The sequence below is a fragment of the Psammomys obesus genome, unplaced genomic scaffold (assembly GCF_907164565.1).
Source record: "Psammomys obesus unplaced genomic scaffold, mPsaObe1.curated_primary_1811, whole genome shotgun sequence".
Classification (NCBI taxonomy): domain Eukaryota; kingdom Metazoa; phylum Chordata; class Mammalia; order Rodentia; family Muridae; genus Psammomys; species Psammomys obesus.
This window is the reverse complement of record NW_026591643.1, coordinates 1,319,846-1,343,990: the sequence shown is the minus strand read 5'-3', so window position 1 is coordinate 1,343,990 and position 24,145 is coordinate 1,319,846. Positions and strand designations below refer to the sequence as shown.

Sequence of the window (24,145 nt, the reverse complement as noted above, 5' to 3'; positions counted from 1 at the left end):
CAGGCTAGCCCAAGCCTGTGGCCCTCCTTCCTCTGCTTCCATACTGCTGCTCTGCGCACAGCCATGCCTATCACGCCCCACAGGAAGCGGTTTTAAACCTGTGGCCCTCCTTCCTCTGCTTCCATACTGCCACTCTGCGCACAGCCATGCCTATCACACCCTCCAGAAAGCAGTTTTAAAGAAGTTACTAGCGCAGTAGCTGTTCCGAGCACACGCTGTCTTACGCTGAGGTTGAAGGTTCAGCTCACCTTTACAGTCTCCTTCGGCGGCAAATCATTCTGCTTTACTCCAGTAAATTTAGGAAATATTTCTGAAAATGTATACAGATAGTTATCTCAACATGTGTAAGCTGTGAAAACCTACCAAGCTGCAACCTTTCCATCTTAGACATGAAGGAGCATGAACCAAGACCCTGCCGGAGGGCTGCACTCCTGCTCACAGGACAGCAGGCAAAGGGCATGTCTACAGGAGCCCCGCCACAAACGGGCTACGGTGATCATATACTGCATACCCTAAAAAATGCTAACCTAGCAGCTGTGCTTCAACACAAAATACAGTGTCAGGTATGTTAATGTTATGGTTTTAAGTTGTATACATATAACAAAAACATGTCAGATACCTGAAATACATGTCATTATTATTTGGGGCTCATGGAGAAAAGAAAGAGCTCACTTTAAAAAAGAATTCCTTTAATACAATCTCTTACAGTCACAGACTTTGCCCTATTTAAATTAGCTCAAACTTCTTTGTTCATGATGGAATAAACACCCATTCACAAATTCCACTTTGGATTATGTGTAGGCAAAATCCAAGGGTGCTCCTTCACTGTGAGGAACTCCAGCGAGAGTTTTTTTAAAAAGTCACAAAACAGAGCTCAAGCTTTCAGACATCGGTATCAAATTGCACCAGCTGAGCAGCCACAAGCGTAGCTGTGAGAGGCTGAGATCAGTGGGAGAAACGTGAGTTGCATAGTTAGCTGTGAGGGCACAGAGGAAGGCTTTGGTGTAAGGAAATACCTGGTATCCATGCTAACCTGGAAGATCCACCTAATTACTAACCCTCCACTTGAAAATTACTTGGCAGTTTTGACTGATAACAACAAACGGGCTTTCTTTTTTGTTTGTTGTGAGACAGTATCTCAGATAGCCCAGGATGGCCCGAGAGTGACCCTGTCACCACACCTGGTTTGTGTGATGCTCAGATGGTACCCAGGTCTGTGTGCACGCTTCTCATGCGAGCACTCTGTCCTTGCAGGCCCCAGGGAACCAGTGGGTTTTAGGGCCTCCTTCACCCTAGAAAGATCTGTTCAGCTGACATTGGCAGCAGCAGTGAGTATAGAAAGCCCTTTCTGCCTGTCATGGCATGACAAGGTTCCTTCCTGCTTACTGTATGGCAGACCGTGGTCCACCCTTCCCAGCACAGGCCTCTGCCAACTGGTACTAGTTCCATTCTCAATCCATCACTCCAAGCCAGATGTCACGAACCATTTGATTCAGGCTCCAGGGCACCAAGGCTGGTCAACACCAAATAGTATTCAAACTTAAAACATTCTAATTTTAATAATTACCTTCTGCCTCCTGAAATGCCATCAGTTTCCACTGGATGTGTTACTGTTCTTTCCTCTCTTAAAATATTTGATGCTGGACACTGTTAAATCGCTAATGGCACTCAAAGCTGCGCTTTAATTTAAAGAATTCAGGTATTTAAAATGACACGAACCAGTGTCACTCAGCCAAGATTGACTTTGGGGTTGGGGTTGGGTAGAGGGGTGACTGGGAGAGAATGAACACACAGGGAAGAGATCCGGGGTCCTTCACACTTAAAGGAGAAACTACAGTTTCAGCTTTGAACAAAAAACAAAACACATTTCATTAATATGATAATATACATGTCTATTAATCCATTTTAGTTATTCAAACATACTCCTAAGCTACAATGTCCCACAACATAAACACCTTAGTAAAATAAAAACACCACATACCACACTGGTGTTCTGCTAAGGAAAACTGAAGAATATCTCCTTAGTTTTATGACATAAAAAAGTAACGCTTAGGCTTATAAAAATTAGAACCTCAAGATCTGGAGACACTAGCAAAAGGCAAAGAACTTTAACTAGAAATTTCAAAATCACCTAGTACATATGGCGTGTTTAACACTACTCTATGGCATTTTTAATACTTAAGTGCTTTCCAGAACATAACCAGATGAATACTGACGGCACATGGCTCAGCACTTTGCTTCTGATTCCACTTGGAAGTAACTGCCTCCCTGGGGCGTGGTGAGGCAAGCGCCACTGTGTTTCTGGTTTGGGGAATTAAAGGCATAAATGCACATTTTTACATTAAGTTTAGTGTCATGTTTCAATTTGTTATAGAGAACTATCAGATTTGGGAGCTGTCAATTAAGCTGCAACAATTATGACCACATTTCTAAGAACAACTAAGCTCTCTGGCAACACCCACCCCCACACTGAGAAACACACAGTGAGTGGTGCACACGGACTGCTCATCAAATGTATACGATGTGTGCTGTGTTTGATGTTCACATCTCTCAAACACCGACTTGAACATTTGTGATCATAGTTTTTATTCTAAATCACACAAAAAACTTACTAGAGCTAAAAGAATTATCTGGAGTTGGTAGAGTAGAAAGGTAAAAGGCACCTATTTACCTATCAGCACTCGGAGGCTGGCGCCGGGAGATGCCAAACGTCCTCCGGAAATCGGTTTGGAGTAAGATCCCAAGAGGTTGAATACGAGTTCAAACTCACAACGCAAAACCAGAGCATGATGTCACACACAGGAGAAATAATTACCAACATTTTGGGGGTTACAGAAGCCAATCATGTGCAATTCTAAAGTCCGCAGATGTGACTGGGCTTTTGGGTGGCCGCAGCATCCATAGACCGCTGGCCCTGCATCAAAGGATTTGTCCCAAGGGAGCGCCCAGACCAACTCTGACAATCTGTCCTACACTAAGCAAGCTGGTCCCTTTAAAGAACCGTTGTCTATGTTCCTTGTCTGGATGCTCTTCCAGAGGTCCTGCGTTCAGTTCCCGGCACCCACATGTGGCTCACAACCATCTGTAACTCCAGGGTCTGACGCCCTCCTCTGGCCTCTGCAGGCACCGGGCTCACAAGTCACACACATGAAATAGTTACACTTTATGGCTTCTCAGGTGCTATCATGGTTGAGAGTAACTGTAGTTCTTTGGCACAGTATGTGTCACTATGCCTAGCTTGATTCTTTGTTCCTTTGTGGCAATCCCTTTTCTAACTCAAGATGAAAGACCCTTTGTAAAAGGAACAAGTTTTTATGACTAGTTTGTTGTTAAAGAAACCAAACAGTACAAGGAACATAGACAAAGGTTCTTTAAAGGGACCAAGATGCTTCGTGCTCACACAGCCTGTGCTGGGAGCACTAGTGGGAAATTATTATTTTTTGTTTTGTTTTGTTTTACAGAAACTCAGAGTTGAGAGATTTTAAACTTTTAAAGAGAGTATGGAGTTTTATGAAGACTTTGGATTTAAAAAAAGAAAAGTTTCAATAAGAGACTTTGGACTTGGCGCTGGAGAGACAGCTCAGAGGTTAAGAGCACTGGCTGTTCTTCCAGGAGGTCCTGAGTTCAATTCCCAGCAACCATTTGGCTCACAACTATCTGTAATGGGCACTGATGCCCTCTTCTGTCATGCAGGCACACATGCAGATAGAGTACTCATGCACGTAAATAAGTAAATCTTTTAAGAAAAAGAGAGACTTTACGCTTTTAAGTGTTTGAATTTTAAAGAATGTGGGCCTTTAAAAGTTTGGAATATTTTATATTGTGACGTTCATATTAACGTGAGACCTTGGGGATGAACAAGAAAGGAAAGGTTGTAGCTTAACAGGGATGTGTTTGTGTGTCCAGTTGTCAAGGGGTCACGTGTACTGGGTACTTTTGTGTCAACTTGCAACAAGCTCACTCTCTGGAGAGGAGGAAGCCTCAGCTGAGGAAATGCTCCTTGAGTGTGAGCTGCAGGCCGGCCTGTAGGGCATTTTCTCAGTTAGTGATGGATGGGAGGGCCCTCAATGGGTGGTGCCAGCCCGGGGCAGGTGTTTCTGGGTTCTGTTATGAAGCAGGCTGAGTGAGCCAGCACCTGCCTCCAGGTTTGTTCTGTGTGAGCTCCTGTCCTGATTCCCTTCAGCGATGAACAGTGCTGAGAGTCAAATAAACCATTTCCTCCCCAAGTTGCTTTGGTCATGGTGTTGGAAACTCTAACCTGGACCTTTCCTTTAAAGCGTTTGCTGCGCCCACACAGAGCACAATGGTAGAGGGAGCAGCCACAATGCAGCAAGAAAAGAAACTTCCAAGTCAGAAGAGGAGTCCTGACAGACCGTGACGAACCGAAGGGACCAAAGGCGAAACTGTCTACGGTCAAGCAGCTGAAGTAACCCAGGGAGAGCTGGCTCAGGGCTGAGCCCACTGCAGCACTGCGGAAGAGGGTGGAGCTGTGGACCCACCTTGCCCTGAGAAAGGATACACAGGGAAGAGACACATTTTCCTCCGTAGTAATAGCCAGTCTGGGGACTCATGCCCTCCCCTGCTTTTTGAGGGTAGATTTTCATATTCAATGGCACTCCCTGGGGGCACACACACACGCACACAGATGCACACAGGCACAAACACATGCAAGCACAGGTAGAAGGGTCAGTGGGGAAAGGGAAGGGGATGGGCAGAGGAGGGAGGGGGCACAGGAGGGTAGTGTTGAGTGTAACCAAAACACATCCATGCATGAAAATGTCACGCTAAACCCATTATTAGAATTAACATATGCTAATAAATCCAGGGTGACAGGTATTAAAAGGTGATAAATCTAAAAATAAAGGATTAGCTTTTTAATAACAAAGTATATATGTCACCCAAGCTTTCAGAAACATTGCTTCTATTAAGAGACTCTCAGGACCATGGCATTCAATGCACCCACTCTAAACAAACCACAGTCCATTACAGAGTCATAAAACCTAACTGATTCTTTCAGTTAATTTTTTTGTTTTTTGTTTTTTTTTTTTTGTTTTGAGACAAGGTTTCATTGCCAGTCCATGCTGGCCTTAAACTCACACTATCCAGGCCCCAGCTCCCTAAGTGCTGGGATCCCAGTATGTGCCACTATGCCTAGCTTGGTTCTTTGTCGTATGTCTGTGTTAATACACCCAATCTTCACTTTTTGGGGGTGGCGGCAAATGACCCATCCCCACCAACAATGGAAGAAGGCAGCATGTTTCTCACCTAGTGCTGGAACCCGTCTGTGCACAATCAAGGACACAGGGTTTTGATTATTTTCACAAAAAGATTACATTGATGCAGTCTGACTTATTTTGTCTCCAATTTATAATCTTGCTAAATTTTTTATTGTTATTTTCAGGGAAGTAAAAATATTCTTCGTTTATACACTAGAAATTAAGAAGCATAATGGTATTTTAAAGCATTTAGAACTGGTATTGAAGTGTTTAGTATTAAACATTCAGTATAGTATTAAAGTAGTAAAAGATCCTATACTTCATTTGCTTATTGAAAGCAAAGATGTAATTTTCCCCATAGACTTTGCAACTTATAATACACTTACATAGGGTTTCCTCCAATAAAGTATACAGACTGTATGCTCAAAAATAACTAAAACTTCAAAAATAAATGACAAGCCAGGTATAGCAACACATGCTTGAGGTTCCCGCACTCAGGAGTGAGTCTCTGCCTGGGCTACATGCTGAGATTCCATCATAAACAGCAGCAAAAGAAGTTACAGTGCCAAATGGGAAAACAAACTGCTCAGTATAACAAGCCTAGACTAGTCATAGGATGGTCTGAAACTAAATAATAACAATAATGACAACAATAATAATGATAAACAGAGCTGAGGTATCCATATAGCTCAATGGTTAAATTGCTGGCCTGGTATGTTATATAAAACCCTGGGCTCAGTCTCTAGTACCAAGAGAGGGAAAAAATTTGTTGCTTTTATTTTAATTATATATATATATATATATATATATATATATATATATATATATATTTAAAAGCTTCTAGATCGGATAACAGATGCTGGCCTATGACATATTGCTTGGGGTCATAACTGCAACTTGGATTTTTTTCCAGTGTTGTTTTATGCTTAGAAGTCAAATACAATAAATACTTCACTTTAAAATGTATTAGAATGACAAATTCTAACCAAAGTAAAACTTCTGTGAGTTTTATAAAATTGTTTTGCAAGTTCAAGAATGGCCTGGGCTCCAGAGTGGGTTCCAGATCATCAGGAAACCCATGAGGACACAGCTCAGTGCCCGAGTGTGGCCTCATTTGCACAAGTGCCTCAGTCCCTAGCACCACAGAATAAGGTTGAGTCTGTTAAGGTTAGAAAAAAGCTATTAATACCATTTTAAGAACATATGGCTGGTAACATTGTATTGTCTTCAAGTAACATACTAGAACATTTTCAAAGGGTTGACACAGTACACCTGTCAGGAGGCAGAGGCAGAGGACTGCCGAGTTCAAATCCAGTCTGGCCTACACAGTAAGGTCAGGCTGCATAGTGTGAAAAAAAAAAAAAAAGGAAGGAAGGTAGGTATTCTAAATATTAAGGTACTATATTAAAAAGCTGTATGTGGTGTTTTTTTCTAACACAAAGTATTAAATTTTAAGTTAATAATTCAAATTAATAGAATAATAGTTCTATCCTACAAATAAAAGACAAAGTGCTGTAACTTATTAGGTCACAAATGCTTTATTAGGTGAAATTACAATTGTTAATTACAATTTAAAATACTAAATGTAAGTTAGATTTTTCCAGTATTGTTTTATGCTTAGAAGTCAAATATAAGAAATACTTCATAATAAGTTCTGTAAATGATTTTCAAAAATGTATTAGAATAACAAATTCTAACCAAAGTAAAAATTTTTCTGAATTTTACAAAATTGTTCACCACTATGTACTCAGAAATGTGAAAACCAAATGCAGCAATTAGCTCCACAGAAAAGCAAATAAACAGAACCAAAGGAAAACAGAATTAGTGCAAGCCAGCAGACCCTGACTGAGGACTACAAATAGGGCATCCCCACACATCCAGCTCCTCTAGCTGGAGTCTCTGTGGGGTTCTTTTTAAAGGAAAAGAACTGACCCTCACAAGAACATCGGACTTACAATAAAGCAAGTCTTCAGGAAGACAGTGCCCTGTGTGCTGCATGCCCTGCTGGGTTAAACGGGACAGCAGTGGTGGGGTGGAGAGGCCACAGGCCAGCTAGCCAACTAGTAACGGAAGAACAAAACCTGGTTTAGCACAGCTGGCAAACTGTACAGGGGAATATATGCTTCATCTACTTTTCTATAGAGGAAATAATCATCTAGAGTTACAGATAACTTGAGAAAAATACGCTCTACAAATTTTGGGATGAATGGCTTAATTCAAAACGACAGTTCAACCAAGGAAGCAATGTCCAGACAGGACATACTTTACAATATTAGTTGGCCGAAGTACACCGGGAACTCAACTGAGGCATCCCAAGTAAAGTTTTCAGTATCTAAGAAGGGAAAGCATCTCTCTCTGCTTCTAAACCTAGTACTCGTCCCAGACCTCCGCCGGGGAGTAAGCCGCCTTCCTCCGTCTTACATCCTACGCGGTTCCTGTCACGCAGGGAGGGCGTCTGTCCCGCCCGTAGGACTGTCCTGGCACCCCACGTCCTCCTAAGCGCTCCCCCGACTCCCCCCACCGCGGCAGGCGCCTCGCGGCCAGCTAACCTGGTTCCGAATCGCTGCTGTCGGACGAGCTCGAGTCGCTGCTGCTGCTCGCGGAGCCCGAGCTACTGCTGCTACTGCTGCTGCTACTGCTGCTGCTGCTGCTGTCGCTCAGGCGCGACCCGCTGGCCAGCTCCGGGGGCGGGGGCGGCGGCGGCGGGGGCGGGGGGGGCGGCGGCTTCTCCGCTGCAAGACAGGGGGCGTTAACCGCGGCCAGGGGGCGCGGGCGGGCGCGGAGAAACCGCCACCTACCTTTCGCCGGACGCTTCGCTTGCAGTTTCCTGCAGTTCAGCTGATGGTTGACGTCCAGCAACCGCCTCTCCAGCTCCAGCTTCTTCTCCGAGTGCAGCTCCTCCTCGGACCTGACGACCTTCTCCGCTGTGGGAGGAGGAGCAACAGTGAGTGTGGGGCGGGCCCTGGGGCGGGGCCTGGCGGCCGGGGCGGGGCCTGGCCTACCGTGGGGCTTCAGCGAGCGCTTCTGTAGACAGGCCAGGACGTACTTCTCCAGTTCTCTAAGCGTGGATGCCTTCAGAGTCTCAAAGTCGATCTCGATCTCGTCCGGGTTGGAGTTTCTCAGGGACGGCTCCCTGGACTGTATTATGTGGACTATCCGCCCCAGCTTGTCTCCAGGAAGTTTGTTTATATCCAGACTCAGCTGCCTTTTCTCGTCATAGTTCATGGGCTTGGCATTGTCTTCCTCTTCGGACTTCAGGAGCGGCTTCTTCTTCTTTGGCTGACTGTAACCAGAGTATGTATTAGTTCCATCTTTACTTTTTCAACGTATTTTTATTGGTTACTTGAGAATTTCCTACAATGCACCCGGAAAACACTCCATTTGTTTCATGTTAATCTGTCGAACCCAGGGCCTTGCGAAGGCTAAATACCTGCTCTTCCACTGCTCTGGCCTTCGGGCCAGATCCACTCCCACTGAACATACTTACTTGTTCTTGGGCTTCTCCTTTTGTTTCATTTGCTTAGGCTTTTTCTTTGGGTTTTCATCTCTGTTAGTAACCTTTTTTCTTTTTGGTGCCCTTTTTGACTTTCCATTCTTTTTCTTTAGCTTACGCAATGGCACTTGGGACAGAACTTGTAGCTGCTGATGAACAGCATTAAGCTGGGAAAGGAAGAAATAAACAAAGCCTTTGAGCATTCTTTGATCTAAATCATTAACGATACTAGAAACACATAGTACTCCGAAGTCATGCCTACTCTTTGTAAAACTCGTTCCATACTTTATTTCCTTCAGGATCTTACCTCACTTTTACAAGTTCAGTGTTTGGAAGGGCGTACACAAAACTTCAAACACTATCTCATGTTCAACCCAAAAACTTTTTATCTAAAATTGGTTCAGGAGGGCTGAAAACATGGCTCAATAATACAACACTTGCCTAGCCTGTGAAAGGTCCTAGATTTGAACCCAGCATTACAAATCAATCAATCAATCAATTAATAATAAATTAGTATACTATAGTAATAAAGTTAATACAGCCCAAGAACAGTTATCTTGTGTGTGCATGTATAGTTGTGAATAGCCTGACACAAATGCTAGGAATTGAACTCAGGTCCTCTGGAACAACAGCCCGTAACCATAACTACTGAACCATCTCTCCAGTCCTACTCTCCAGGCATGACCTCAGAAAAGGTTACTATTTTATCACACAATGCAGTAAGTGATCTCATTTATAAAATCCTTCACATTATACCTTAAATCACTTCAGTAAGGATCAACACTCAGACTCGGAATGCAAACACCAGAGTTGTAAATAACCCTGAGGCATCCTGGTACACACCAGCAGTTCCGGATTCCGGCACTTGAGAGGTATAGGCAGAAGGGTCAGAAGTTCCTGACAAGCCAGGGTACATGAGACAGTTTCGAAGAGGAGAAGGAAGAGAAGGAGGAAGAGGAAGAGAATAAGGAGGAGGAGAAGGGAGAGAAGGCAGGAGAGGAAGAAAAGGAGGAGGAGGAGAAGCAGCAGGAGAAGGAAGAGGAAGAGTGGAGGAGGTGGTGGTGGCGGCTCTAGCATTGTACAGCACACAGATTAAACCTGGCAAATTTGCCAAGAAGTGACTAAAGCTGTATCGGCAGCAGCCACCAGTGCTTGCGGCACCTGCTCCTGAAGCTTGGCAAGATGCTGGACGCGCTCATCCTCGGAGTATTCTGAAGAGCAGTCTCCCGAGGAGGCCTCGCTGCTGCTTTCTCCACTGAGGGCTTTTGCACCGTGTGCTGCAAGGCGGTATGTATGTGTGCTCTCCACAGGCGCATCAGGAATCTTGGCAAAATGCATTTCAAAAACGTCCTGTAATGACAAATTAGTCTGTTCACATTTCTTTTTGGTTTGAGACAGTTTCACCATGTCCAGGCTGGCCTGGAACTTGAAATCCTCCTGCCTACCTCCAGAGTGCCAGGATTGTGGGCACATGCCACCTGGTTTGGTTTTCTTTGTTTCTGATTTCATGCAACAAGAACCCTTTAAAGCACACATGGACATTTGGGACAGACTTCTTTAAGATGTCCCAGAAGTGTGAGATGGCGCTTGTGTCTGCCTGCCTCAGCACATTTCTCAGCAGTATCAACCTTGGCTCAGTAGCTGGGTAGTTAAGGTAAGCCATGACATGTATATCCTACCTTTCAGTGGCTCATTCCATCCCACCAGGAACCTTTTTGTCCTCTTCTCACTAGTAAGTCATCAGTTTCTTCTGCAAAGTACACTACCTCATTTAAAATGTGTTGCTAAAGGTTACAACTAAGGGGTAAGTCATTCATGAATGATTTTGTACTATTTAAGGACAGTGGTATCATCTGTCTCTTGAGTTATGGTCATAATGGTCCATTGTGCTCAGAGGAAAGTGCTCAGAGAGTGAGCCAACTTCACCTGAAGCGTTCTCGCCATCGCCACAACCTCGTGGTCTGGAGGGTTGTACTTGTAGCAATTCATAAACATTAATCTGACGTCTGCAGCAAATTCATATGCGTCCTCATATTCTCGCTTGTCCATTTTCCCGAGTTAAGGAAAAATTACAAGGGTTCACAAACAACTAAAGTCATTTCACATGGAACAGTTTCAATGTACCGGAAATGGAGAAAATAATACAGAGAAAAGACTTTCAACTTCTGGTAAGATGGTGGCCTAGAAGTTTGCTTCTGTGAGTGTTGGGAAGAGCTTTGGAAATTCATAAATGGACTGCGAGGGCGGCTGGACAATATGGGTAAACAGATGGGCAACAAGCAAAAAGAAGGCAAGCCAAACACAGGGCCAGCAGTGTGGTTCACTGGTGGGGAAAGGAAGCAGAAGCTGTGTCCAAAACACAAGCCAGATAGCCCCAGCAGGAAATACGCTGGACAGTTCTGCCCACTGGACAAACCCACCTCTCCCACAAGCCTCCAGTCCAGCTGTGGCCCTTGCTCCCACAAGCCTCCAGGCTAGCTGTGGCCCCTGCCAAGACAGTGAGCTTTTAGGCAGAGGAGTCAGCAGTGGGAGAGAAAGCTCCCGCCTCAGAGGGCTGTGGCCTAGGTGCCATTAGAGCCTAAATTCAATCTGTCATAGCCCCAGTGTGAGAGATAGTGATCAAAGTGTAAGTGACCAGAGGCTTGACTGGGCATTGAGGACGGAGAATGTTAGCTGCCCTACATACCTGGAGAAGACCTTGCCAACTAACGCTAACCAGAGCTGATGCCCGGGAGCCTGAAGCTGATGGGCAGGTCAGTCTGGGGACACCTAGCCGCCATGAGGTTCATGAATCTGGTCCAAGAACTCTGTAGCTGCAGAGGACAAACTGCAGCCGCCACCCCCAGCAGGTGACTACCACTGTGGATTTTGAAATGGAAGGCAGGCCTGCCTTCGCAGACCCCAGCATTCTGGTTGCTTTGCCTTTCTCCCAGCGTATTTGGGAGACCCCAGGGCTTGGAACTGGGGAGTTTCCATAGAGTACGTGACCATTCAGTGTGCTGGCTATAGTGTCCCATTGGGCAGCAGAGAGGCCTGACCCATAAATACAGGGAGAGGCTAAAGAGGGGGCAGCTCTGATGGACAAAGACAGGAGCCTGAAGTACAGTCAGCTGGCCTGTGTGTGCCGTGAGCCAGTTCCCACTTCCCAGGGTCAAGAGAGGAACCACAGCCTCTCCTGGTCTTATTCTGTCTCCTGCCCACCTGCGGTACGTGTGCAGTGACTCTCTCGAGGTCAGAGGGCAGCCAGAGAGTTGGCCTTCCCTTCTACCCTGTGAGCCCAGGGCTCACCCAGGTGGCTAGCCCTGACTGCAAGCTCCCAGCTGAGCCATCCCTTTATGCCTGTGAGCTCTTTAACTTTCAAGGCAAGCTTTCTTTTTAGAATTCCTTTTCATACAAACTCTCCAACTTGTTACCTTTTAAAAATTACTAGTCCCTCCCCTTTTCTGTTTTTCCTATTATGCTTCAGTAGGACTGACCTAATCTGATGTCCTTATTTTCTATCCCCTAACATTAAATAACTTCATTAATTTTCTTGTTATTGAGTAATTTTTTTCTATTTTTATTTCTCCACTAATGTCTTTTCTTCCTTCAGACTTTTCTTCTCCTCTCTTGTTTCTTTTCTTTTATACTTTTCTTTTATTCTTTTTCCCTCTTTCTTTGTTTCCTCCCATAACCTCATTCATCAGCTATTTTTACATTTAATCATTTTAACTCTGATACTCTACTTTAGCTTTGCCATTTTCGGTTTTCTAACTATTAATGATATATTAGTGATTTTTAAACAATTTTCACTGTATTTCTATATCTCGTGTTTAAAAGTGGTCTTCTCCTGTCTTAGTTGTGTGGAGAATTAAGCCCTAAAGCGCAGACTATTCTCTAAGAAAAAAACCAAGTTAAATTGGGAGAGTTATCAAACAGAAAGAAACATGCTTTCACAAAACCGTGAGAAAGCATGGTGACTTCTCCAGAAAGAGTCTAACTTTCCTTAGCTCCTGAATTCAAAGTCACTGAAGGGAGTAAAACACTGTATGAAGACTTCAAAACTTTACTAGTAAAAATGGTCTGTGACTGGGGCAACAAGGGAAAGAAGACCTGGAGAGGAAGGCCAACAGTCAGGAAGAAGTGAAAAGGACGAGGAATCTACACTATCATCAAGAGATGGAGAAAGGTCTTGGACAAAGTTCAGCTTTCTTTCCTGCTGAAATCCCTGAGGACACTAGGAATAGAGGGGCAGCATACCAACATTTAAGATAAAAATGCAACAACCCTACAGCTAGCTTTATGCTGCCCGGGAACAGATAAATTTCCCTTCAAAGCGGGAATGAGATAGGGAAGCCACTGTCTTCATGGCTACAGTTTAGTACTGAGTCTTAGCTGCAGCAGTAAGAGCAGAGAGATATAACAGGAAGGGTAAGATTATCCACACCTGTGAAGAGCATGACTCTAATAGAAGACCTGACAGAATCCACCAGAAACACTCCAGGCCTGATAAACACTGTAAACAAGGCAGCAGGAAACAGGTGCGACATCCAGAACCAGTGCCTTTCCCAGCACGCCCATAATGAACTTAACAGAGAAATTACTCACTCGTGTGTGTATGTGTGTGTGTGTGAAGTCCCACTTCAAAATATAACCAAAGCATTCTGAAAAAGTACAGCTCAGTAAATAAAAAACAAGAATTGTTAATTCATATTGTGTGGTATTAAAAAAAAAAAAAACTCTACACAGCAAGAGGAAACCATCAACATAGTGAAGAGATATCCTGTGGAATAGAATGTTGGTCAACCATACGCTAGACCACGAGACAGAAGATTAGTGCTAGATTCTGTGTATCTCGCCACATACAGACACATAAAAAACACACACACATTTAAAGTAGACAGACTAGTGAATTTCATAGACAGTTCTTAAAGGAAGGAAAGCAAATGGCCAATAAATATTTGAAAGTGTTCGATATACTTATCCATCTTACAAAGTAAAAATAAAGACGACATGGATTTTCTATCTTACCTCAGTCAGAATGGCTAATATCAAGAAAACAAACAGCATGTACTAGGAAGAGACAGGAAAATTGTAACTCTTATACACCGCTGGCAGGAATGTGAGTGAGTACAGGCTCTCTGGGAGTCAGTATGGAGTGTCCTTAAACACGAGAACAGAGGACTGCCGCATGGGGCCAGAAGTCCATGGCAGGGACCATTGCATGCTCGTGGCCACTGCTGCTCCGCTCGACAGACAAGATGCCCGTCAACATGGCGCACACAAAATGGAGTTTTAGTCAGCTCTGAGGAGGATGAAATTGTGCATTTTGTAAGAAAATGGACAAATGGAGATTATATTAAGGGAAACAAGACAAACTCAGACAGACATACCATGTTCTCTTTTAGATGAGGAATCTAGACTTAAATTTGTGCATATGTACAGAATGAAACTAGAAAAGAGTACTAAAGACAGGAGGCAGAAAGGGACCAACAGAAGGTGATGGAATATATGTTATATGGCAGGAGAGAGGGTCCTATTCATGGGAATAAAGGGATGAGAAAAACAGGAGTCACAGGGCAATGGGGACAGCACATAAGAACAAAGTATAATAATGTGTGTATATATATTTATACATATATGTATATATATACATATATATATGTATATATATGAAAATGTCATGGTCAATATGATGTACATACTTGTAAACCTACCTCTTGGGAAGTAGAACCAGAAAGATCAGGAATTCAAGGCTATACTAAGTTACATAGTAAGTTTGAGGCCAGCCTGGGCTACATGAGACTCTCATCTCAACAAACAAATGAACAAAGGGAAAAAGGAAAGAAAGAGTCACAGGAACCTAATTCTTTGCATGCTACCCAGAAAGCAAACAAATGGAAGGAAGGAAGGAAGGAAGGAAGGTCATTTATCATTTTTTAAACAAATATTAAACATTGTGCTATATTATCAAGCTTTACACTTGCAAAAGAAATTAATGTTTATAAGTAAAAACACAAAGAAGGCATTTTGGGGAAAATGGATGGGAAAAGTGTTTTCAGACTGTCTTGGTTAGAAGTTTTATAGTAAGAAAGCTATGAAAAGACCTTAAAAGTGTGAGTCACGGTACAGACTGTATAAAGAAGGTGGGATAGAGCAGACATTACAGATGGGAAAAAACTAGAAAGAAAATCCTACATACCACTGAGCAAAATGTGTGCATCTGTGGGTAGTCAGCAAACAGGCAAAATCCACAAGGCTCATTTTCAATCAAGAAAGTGCAAGGTCTGGTGTAGTGGCCCATGCCTGTGTCCCAGCGTTCACCAGGAGGGCAGATCATGAGCCAGGCGGGCAGAAAATGCAAAACTAAGATGATGCAGAATATAACTTTCATTTTGTTTTGGTTTTTGAGACAGGGTTTCTCTTCGTAGGCCTGTATGTCCTGGAACTATGTAGAACAGCCAGGCTTTGAACTTACAGAGATCCACCTTGTGTCTATCCTGAGCTACCTGGATTAAAGGTGTGTGCCACCATGCCTGCCTGCTTTTCTTTTACAACTTTATGTATATGTGACTTCCTCGAATGTATATCGGCATAGCATGTGGATGCCTGGTGTCCAGAGACTCCAGAAGAGGGCAGTGGGTCTCCTGAAACTGGAGTTCCAGGAAAGACCGCTCTAAAGCCACTATGCGGTGCTGAGAACTGAACCCTCCACAAGAGCAGAAAGTGCTTTTAACCATTGAGGCATCTTTCTACCCCAAGAATGTAATTTTCTACCAAGCACATCAGTGGCAATCGAGAGATTTCAGAGCTGAATTAAAGTCAGCGTTTTCCTGTTCCTGGCACCTTTAGCAGCCTCCTAACTGAAGTGTACCCAGCTTCTGGAGAAAACGCCACAAAACCTGGCATGAGGCTGGGTCTCATAATTAGTGGGTGCTCTTGGTTTTTCTGCAGCAGCTTTCTTAGGACCCTGCCTCCTTCCCAAAGGAATGGCAAGTTTCTGGACAGCAGATGAACGCCGGAATGCCATCAAAGTGTTGAGGGAAAGTGACTTGGTTCTGAATTCTACAGTCAGTTAAAGAATCATTCAAGCTGCTTCTCTCTGTAACTGAGCTGCCTATAAAATCCTTAAAGAATGACCATTGATTTTGAATTTCAACTTACAGAACAAACTCAGAGGGGGACAGCAGAATACAAGAAATGAGGGCAAACACAAAGTTTAGTAACATGTTAACAAACTTTACTATATTGATTAATGAAACAAAACTGTGCTTTAAAGAGACCAGGGCTGCTGAGGACCCGATCAACGTCCGCTAGCCTGTAAAATGGATGTGTTTACAGGAAAAATGAGAAGATGTATTTAAAATGTCCCAGTGATCCTCTTCAGGTGTTAGTATTCTGCTGATGTAATTTTCTTCACAACTTTCTGGACATTAGATTGGATTTCTTTGCAATAATGAAATGCTCTTATAATCAAGACAAGAAAAGAAAGCTCTTCCCACTCAGGCAGGTATTTACCTTGATAGTCCCGAGATCCATGGGATTTTTGACAATGTCATAGTAGTTGTGCAGTCCCAGGGCGTCGGCGTCCACAGGATTATAGAAGGGCCACGCATATGGCAAATGTTTCTTGGCCAGCATTTCCTTAAGAATCTCGCTGCAGTACTTTAATTGTTCAGTTACTCTGACTGTTTTTAAAACCCTGTGTTGTTGCTGAGAGTCTGGCAAAACATTCTTCAATGTGTTTTCTTTCACTGGCATGCTCGCTGGCTTTGTTTCTCTCAGAGTAGGAGGAGACTCGCTGCTTGCTTTAGCCACAGAGGTGGTAGGAGTGGTCGTGTCTGCTCGCCTCTTCACACCCTTCGTAACCTGAAGAACAGTTCAACAAGAAGTGACCCTTAGGAGGTGCCACCATTAATAAAATGAAAGAAACATTACCAACACTATGTTTTTATGACATGATTTCACACATTCCTGTCAGTCGTGTGTTCAGTGTTAGTGAATGTTAATTCCCCCTTTACAGGCAGAAGGAGCAGGTCTGATGCTCCATCCCCACAGCCCAAAGAACAACCTGTACAAATTTGTAAAGACAAAGGCAATATGTAAAATCAAAATCACAGTTATACCAATAATGTTTTTGAGACCATGGAATCAGCTGGGACACACAATCTTAAAGCATAAACTATATATGCCAGCTACATTGGCAAGACCCATAATGTTGGTAGGCAGGGGCATGAGGAGTGAGAAGCCCAGAAGAGGTCCACTTAGAGTATGATTTTATTCTCAGAAACAAAAAACAAAACAAAAACCTGAAAAAGCCACCAACTTAACTGCGGACACTGGCTTTGCTTGTTTTTGAGGTTTTTCAGGTTTTTAAGGGTCTTCCTCTGTAGGCCAGGCTGCCCGACACCTACAGTGCATTCCAGGCTGTGCTCTCCCACCTTAGCCTTTTGTGTATTAGAACTATAGGACTATACCGCCAACCCCGGATCCAAGTGGACAACTTTTAAGAAAAATACTATCAAGATAGTAAGACAGTCCAAATTCTACTTAAAAATATCTCAACACCCTAGGTCTCTGCCGCAGCATGCAAATAGACAGGCAGGCGTGGCACCTGACACCCACACTGGGCCCACATCAGGGGATTGTGTTCCCTCTTCTGTCTGCCACAGTGACCCATACACACGTGACTTACATGCACAAACATTTACATATGCACATAAAGTAAAAATACAAAATATTTTTTAAAATGACTCTAAGCTGACAGCCAATTCTCATGTCAAATTTTCAAAAGTAAAAACATTATTTTAGAAAGTAGTAGTTTAAAGCCACAGTGTGGTAGGGCTCACAGGCTTGCTGTGCTGACAGGAGGCCCCGACCTTACCCCCAGCACTCCTGTCAAAAGCAGCCACGGCCACACCCGTAACGCCAGCACTGTGGGGCAGGAGCTGGGGCTCGCTGGGGCTCGCTGGCTGCCGGCCTGGCTCCCGATTCTGTGGGAAGCCTGTCCCCAGGAAAAATCGCAGAATATCCGCACAGGCATGAATAGGTTTGGACACCTGCACAGCCATGCACACACACCACAGCACATACATGTGAGTGCACATTAGACTTACCTGGACCACAGTCTGTGAGTCAGAGCTGGGGGGAGCTTCTTGTGCCATGTTTAAGGGAGAAAGAGGGATGCCAGGAAGTCCAGCAGGAATCTCTTGCCGCTTAAACACATTTTCCACTGCTTTGGAAAGCGTTTGTTCCTCAGCAGAGGAAAGTGGTATCTTTTGTTGAGAATCTAGTGAAATGTGAAGCAGAGTCAAATACCTGACAAGTAAAACACCATTGTTTTCACTTCCTACTCTACCCTAATTCAGTCGGCAAAATAAGCCCAGTGCACTGCTGTTGCTGACAATTTGGTTGTTAATTCCAGAAAGATTTGGTCCAAGATGCTGCAATCTTGAGAGATCAAAAGTCCTTAAAGTTGAAAATCCCCTAATGTCAAAATCTCTAAAGTATAATTTTGAAAAGTCTTAACTTAAGCCAGGTGTATGGTGCAGCCTTTAATCCCAGCCCTGGGATTAAAGAGATCCCAGCCCTGGGATTAAAGAGATCCCAGCAAGTGGATCTCTGTGAGTCCAAGGCCAGCCTGGTCTAAGATAGAGTTCTAGGCCATTCAGGGCTACATGATGAAACCCTGTCTCAAAAATAACAAAAAGACTGAAACTTGTGAAATCACGAACCCAAACAAGCCTTTCTTCTCTTTCAGTTCATTGTCTCCGGTATTTTGTCATAGTGACAATGCTAACATATCACCAAGCCCTCAACTGAGAAAGAGGCTCTGTGACGATCAGGCCTTTGTTTCTGTCACTTTAATATCTATCACGTTTAACAGTGCACTGAGACCTAAAAAGAACAACAGATATTTGTTGTGTGCTTATGTCGTCATGGATGCTATTCTAGATCCCGTGTTACAGTCACGAGTAGGGCAGGGCATGAGAGGGAAAGGCAGCTATCAGGAAAGAGGAAAGAAACGAAGAAAGTAATGAATAAGGTGAATGTGAGCACAGACATCACACACAACAATGGAGCTCGCACAGTCACCATGCTGTAATCAGAAAAAGCAGAAAGCCTTCCGGACTTTGTGACTATAGTGACAATGCCTGTAAACCCGTCTAAAGAGGAAGCTGATGCAGGAGGATCATCAATTTGGGAGACTATCCTGAGCAACTTAGATACTGACCCAATATGAAAAACAAAAGGGTCTGTGGTATAGTTCAGCGATAAAACATGGACTTAGCCTCCTGCACAAGACCTTGGGTTCAACCCTTACTTCTGAACAAAGAAATAAATGTTAAATGCTGCTTCTTAAAAAGCCAAGGGGCTAGAAGTAGCTCAGTGGTTCAGAGTATTTCCTGCTCTTCCAGGGGACCTAGGTTTGGGTTGCCAGCACCTACATCTGGCAGCTACAACTATCTGTAACTTTAGCTCTAGGATCCAACAGCCTCTTCTGGCCTCTGTTTTGTTCCAACACACACACACACACACACACACGAGAGAGAGAGAGAGAGAGAGAGAGAGAGAGAGAGAGAGAGAGAGGAGAGTGAGTCAGTGCCAACTCTTCATTCAGGCCTTACCTTTCTTTATCCTTTCCTTACCACCCACAACTTGCTCTTCTGGTGGCATCTGAGATAATTTCTGTATAAATAACTTCTCTAGAGCTTGGGCCATAAGAACAATGTCATCTCCAGGCTAGAAAACATGCAGAAACTGTGAGAAGGATCCACAGGGTGGCTGCTGTGCCACATTCTTTATGGATACTGTAGCACTCCCAGGCAGGACTTATCACTCCACTTAGACAACAGTGCAGCAGGAAGAACTTAGGTTCTAGCATTCAGCACTGAGCTCTGCCCCTTTTTAAAAGGGTCAGAGCGGTTTTCTGAACGCCAAGGAAATGCAACCTCGGCTATGCAGTAAAACAGAAAGGAGTCAGCAACTACGATTTCCACCCTCAAGAAGGCCCGGCAGTGCCGAGCAGAGCCCTTCTGGGGTGAGGTGACCATGAGCCTGCACCCACCGTGGTGCTCCACTAGCATTACAGCACCGCTGAGAACAAACAAAGGCACTCCCAACAAAACTGAAGCAGCAGCAGCAGCAGCAGCAGCCTGGCTGAAAACATGGCTAAGACAGGCACCCTGGTGAACAACCCAGTGCTGTCGGGGTCAGTCCTCAGCACTGCAAAGTGTGTAAATTAGTACACCACATAGGCAGCGGCCAGGAAGTTTAACCATGATGGATGTCTCACTCACATTTTACATATCAAGAGGAAACCCTGCCCAATGGCTACAGCCTGCCAGAGCTGCTTCTTTCTTCTTGTGACAGGGTCTCACACTGTCCCCAAGACCTCCATCAATTCACAAACCCTTCCTGCCTCAGTCTCCTGCCTGCTGGGTCGCAGGTGCGAGTTACCAGTCTGGATTTGGTCTTTGTTTTTAAAGGAGAAGCCATTCCAGCCCTTCAGCCCAGCTGCCTTTGAAAAAGCAGGTTTAGCAAATAGATTAAATGAAATCCAAGGAGAAACATTTTACTCAAAATATGCAAATTGGAGCCAGCAACATGGCTCAGAATTGTTAAAAAAAACGCTTGCTTTCTAAGCCTATGGCCTGAGCTCTGCCCTGTAACCCAGGGTAGGAGAGAATCATTGCCTGAAAGCTGTCCCTGACCCCTACAGCTGCTCACACACTACAGAATAACAGAACCAGAGTGTCTGATAAAATATGTGAGCTGAGTGTGACGGCACAGCCTATAAGCCTAGCACTCGAGATGCTGAGGCAGGAAGACCTCAACTGGGGTTAGCAGAGGCTGCGTGTGGGAACCCTGTTCCACTTGTCCCTCCTCTCCAATCAGGAACGGGAATCTGAGCTCACAGGACTTCCTACACAACAGCAAAGAATAAGCAGTCTAGTAGAAGCCTCTACCTTGTTGTATAGATAACAGTTTGAGAACATTGTATTGAAGTCTTCTATGCATTCGGAAGCCTTCACGTAATACTTATTTTCCAGCCGCTTCTTGATGGTATTTAGGTCCATCGGGGTTTTTATGATGGTGTAATAGTCCTGTGGGTTTGAAGAAGTAACCGGTGAGAATGAGGCTGGGTGTGTCGCAGCGGCAGAGATTAACATAAGTGCACAGACCCCAGGGCCCATCCTCAGCTCACAATAAATCAAAGTGTCAAAAGCAGACTGGAGACCTGTCTCCGTGGTGGACATGCTTGTGCAGCATGGTTGAGGCCTTGCGCTCAGTGTAGCCCCCACACGGAAAAAAGGAAAGCACCACACCACTGATCTAAACACTTCATAGACAACTGGCCTGGAAGCCAGAGTTTTTGGTAACAAAAACCAAAGCCAGCTGTCATAACGTTACTTTTCAGAGGAAAGAAAAAGCCTGTAAAGGCTGACAGAAGCAGGCAGTGCAGACAAGATGGCAGCTGGCAAAGATGCATGCCATTAAGCCAACCCGACTTGCTGCCCCAGGAAGGACCCACATGATGGAATGAGAGCTGGCCCCTGAAAGCTGTCCTTCAGTTTCCATACTCCTGCCTTGGAGTGCACACAGACACTCACACAGACAGACACGTGCAAATAAATAATGGGAAAAAAAAAGATGGGCAAAGGCAAGATTTTTAAAAAGTTATTTTTGAAAAATGCAAAAGGAAGGGAATGGTGAGGGGCAGTGTTTCTGGAATCCGACAGATCCAGAAGAAAATCGCAGTTCCTCAACTCACTGCCTACACCACAAAGCCTTCTGTTACTACACGATTCAAAGCTTCAGTGAGACTGAAGTGGAATGTGACTTGTGACCCAGGTCTGCTCAGTAGTGGTAAGAAAACCTTCCCAGAGCAGGTAGACATGGCCATTGTCCACCAGCAGGCTCCATGCACGCTGCAATGAGAAAACTTACGCAACCCATCTTGAACTGTTAAAATGTCAGTGTCCAAGACCTTAAGTTTCCTTGTCAGAGTGGGGAGAACACTTAGGACAGTCGGGATGCTGATTAGTCGTGTCTAATTACACATATTTATAATGTTAGTCACTTCTCTGAGTGATTGTTTGGCTTGCAGAGGCCGGAAGAGGGCACGAATCTCTGACATTCTGCTGGAGCCCAGCAGGTCCCATGGATCCCTGAACTGAGGAGCAATGTATGTTGCCCTGGGGATGATGGGAACTGAACCCAGACCTCTGCGCTGTAAGTAGCGCAGTGTTAGGACTACAGGTGCACACAAGCCTATACAGCTAAGACTGTCCATGTTAGCTGTTTATTTGCTCTTAACTTCTGAGTCATCTCTCCAGCCCCAACCATTCTTTTTCTTTAGATAGTTGTAGGTTTTCTCTTTAAAACTGACCATTCATGGTGATAACCTAGAACCCCTGCACAGATGTAGCCCATGGCAGCTCAGTATCCAAGTAGGTTCCTTAGTAATGGGAACAGGGACTGTCTCTGACATGAACTCAGTGGCTGACTCTTTGATCACCTCCCTCTGACGGGGGAGCAGCCTTACCAGCCCACAGAGGAGGACAATGCAGCCAGTCCTGATGAGATCTGATAGGCTAGGGTCAGAGGGAAGGGGAGGAGAACCTGTACTATCAGTGGACTGGGGGAGGGGCATAGGCGTAGTTGAGGGAGGGAGGGAGGGGCGATATTGGAAGGGAATGAGGGAGGGGGCTACAGCTGGGATACAAAGTGAATAAATTGTAATAAATAAAAAAATTTCAAAAAAACCTGACATGTAAAATATCAAAACAAACAATGAAATTGGCAGGCTGTGGACCAGGGAGATGGCTCAGTTGGTAAAGCGCCAGCCCCTGGAACCACATAAGAAGCCAGATGTGGTGGTACACAGCTGTAATCTCAGTCAGTACTGGTGGGGTGGGAGGCAGGGATGAGCCGGCGAGCCTGGAGGGCACAGTGCAGCAGCAGAAACAAGAAGGTGGAAGGCCAGACCTGGCTCCTGAGTGTTGCTGGCTGGCCCCTGACCTGTGCTTGTGCACCGTAGCCTGTGGTGGGTGCCTCTGCTTTGCAATCCACTTTTCAGAACTTAAACTGCTTCCTTTAAAGCCCACCTCTGAAAGGAGTTACCAGCCTGGACTTCCCAATATTCTCTAAGAAGGCTTGACTGGTGTGCCCTCCATGTCTCCCTTCCCACAGGAGACCCTGTTGGGGGGGCCTTGACACCTGCAGGAAATGGAGATGAATTTGGCTGTGCGTCCTGGTAACAGTCATCTCTTACACCTCATCAGATACCTAACTGGAGAGACTTGGGCAAGAAGGGCTACCACATCTGCCCTCGTTTGCCCACATCTTCACACGTTGCCTCTTGCTCTGAGTGTGCTCCCTTCTGATCCACTCCCGAGTGACCTCAGGAGCCAGAGAAGGTCCCCTAGGCTAAATGCACAGCCCCTGACATCTGGGCCAGAGAGACGGTGGAGCAGGTGGAAGTACTAACTCTATGGGCCTGACGGCCCAAGTTAGATCCCTAGGACCCAGGTAGGAGAGAGAGAACACCCCCAAGGACACCCCCAAGCTGTCCTCTGAATCCACATGTATCTTGAAATGCACACACACACACACACACACACGCACGTGAATAAAAAATAAAATGCAATTTAAGGTTAACGCGTCCTGAAGTGCTTACAGGCAGCTTGAGCTTCACCGCGTCCACAGGCTGCTGGAAAGGCCATGAGAAGCTGTGCTTCCACAGGGCCTTCAGGACGACCTTCTGCAGGAAGTGCAGCTGGTTGGTCACGCGCCCGTTCTTCTTCGCGTTTATGTACTCTGGTGGAGGCGGGTTGGCAATGGATGTCTGTCGACTTGGCAGAGACATTCTCCACCACGTCAGGTCCTGGTATCTTAATGTTGTCTACAAGGACATGTCCTGAAAAACACAAAACAGTATTCAGGCACTGCTGCTCCCGAGAGCCCAGGGTTTGCTCAGAAGGAGCAGCGCTCTTCTGTTTTCTGGCCCGGAGCTCCCTACAGCGTCCCAGTGGCGTGGCTCCCTGCTGCCGCATTCCCAGGCAGGGCCTCACATCCTAAGGCCCATGTAGCCCAGGCCAGCCTCCACAAGACTCCTCTGCCTCAGCCTCCCAAGTCCTGGGATGAGAAGCACACACAATCACACACAGCTGAGAGCGTACATTTTATTTGTTTAAATTATTGTTCAGTTACAAACATTCAAGCGTGACCGTGCACACCCTTAGTCCCAGCGCTCAGGAGGCAGAAGCAGCAGATCTCTGTAAGTTCAAGGCCAGCCTGATCTACACAGAGAGCTCCGGGCCAACCAAAGCTACACAGGGAAAGCCTGCCTCAAAACAAAAACCTTCCCTCCCCTAAAAAATCCACTGCATCTTGGGCCAGGAACAAAAATGACAAATGACAAAATTTTAAATACTAACCTTTTTTATACAAA

The 24,145-nt window shown here is 45.0% G+C and overlaps 1 protein-coding gene across 1 annotated transcript in view; it reads right to left on the bottom strand.

The window, feature by feature from the left end:
• The window catches only part of Brdt (bromodomain testis associated), a 36,920-nt gene extending 13,360 nt beyond the window's left edge, over positions 1 to 23,560 (bottom strand). Inside the window, exons 1-12 of the mRNA XM_055611676.1 lie at positions 23,372 to 23,560; positions 20,658 to 20,795; positions 19,317 to 19,431; positions 17,805 to 17,977; positions 16,207 to 16,557; positions 10,636 to 10,764; positions 9,871 to 10,059; positions 8,704 to 8,876; positions 8,219 to 8,499; positions 8,005 to 8,140; positions 7,766 to 7,887; positions 249 to 310 (exon numbers count right to left, since the gene is read on the bottom strand). Coding sequence (XP_055467651.1) covers positions 249 to 310; positions 7,766 to 7,887; positions 8,005 to 8,140; positions 8,219 to 8,499; positions 8,704 to 8,876; positions 9,871 to 10,059; positions 10,636 to 10,764; positions 16,207 to 16,557; positions 17,805 to 17,977; positions 19,317 to 19,431; positions 20,658 to 20,795; positions 23,372 to 23,560 — 2,058 coding nt within the window. The remainder of the gene's footprint in view (positions 1 to 248; positions 311 to 7,765; positions 7,888 to 8,004; positions 8,141 to 8,218; positions 8,500 to 8,703; positions 8,877 to 9,870; positions 10,060 to 10,635; positions 10,765 to 16,206; positions 16,558 to 17,804; positions 17,978 to 19,316; positions 19,432 to 20,657; positions 20,796 to 23,371) is intronic.
• Between the last annotated feature and the right edge of the window lie 585 nt (positions 23,561 to 24,145).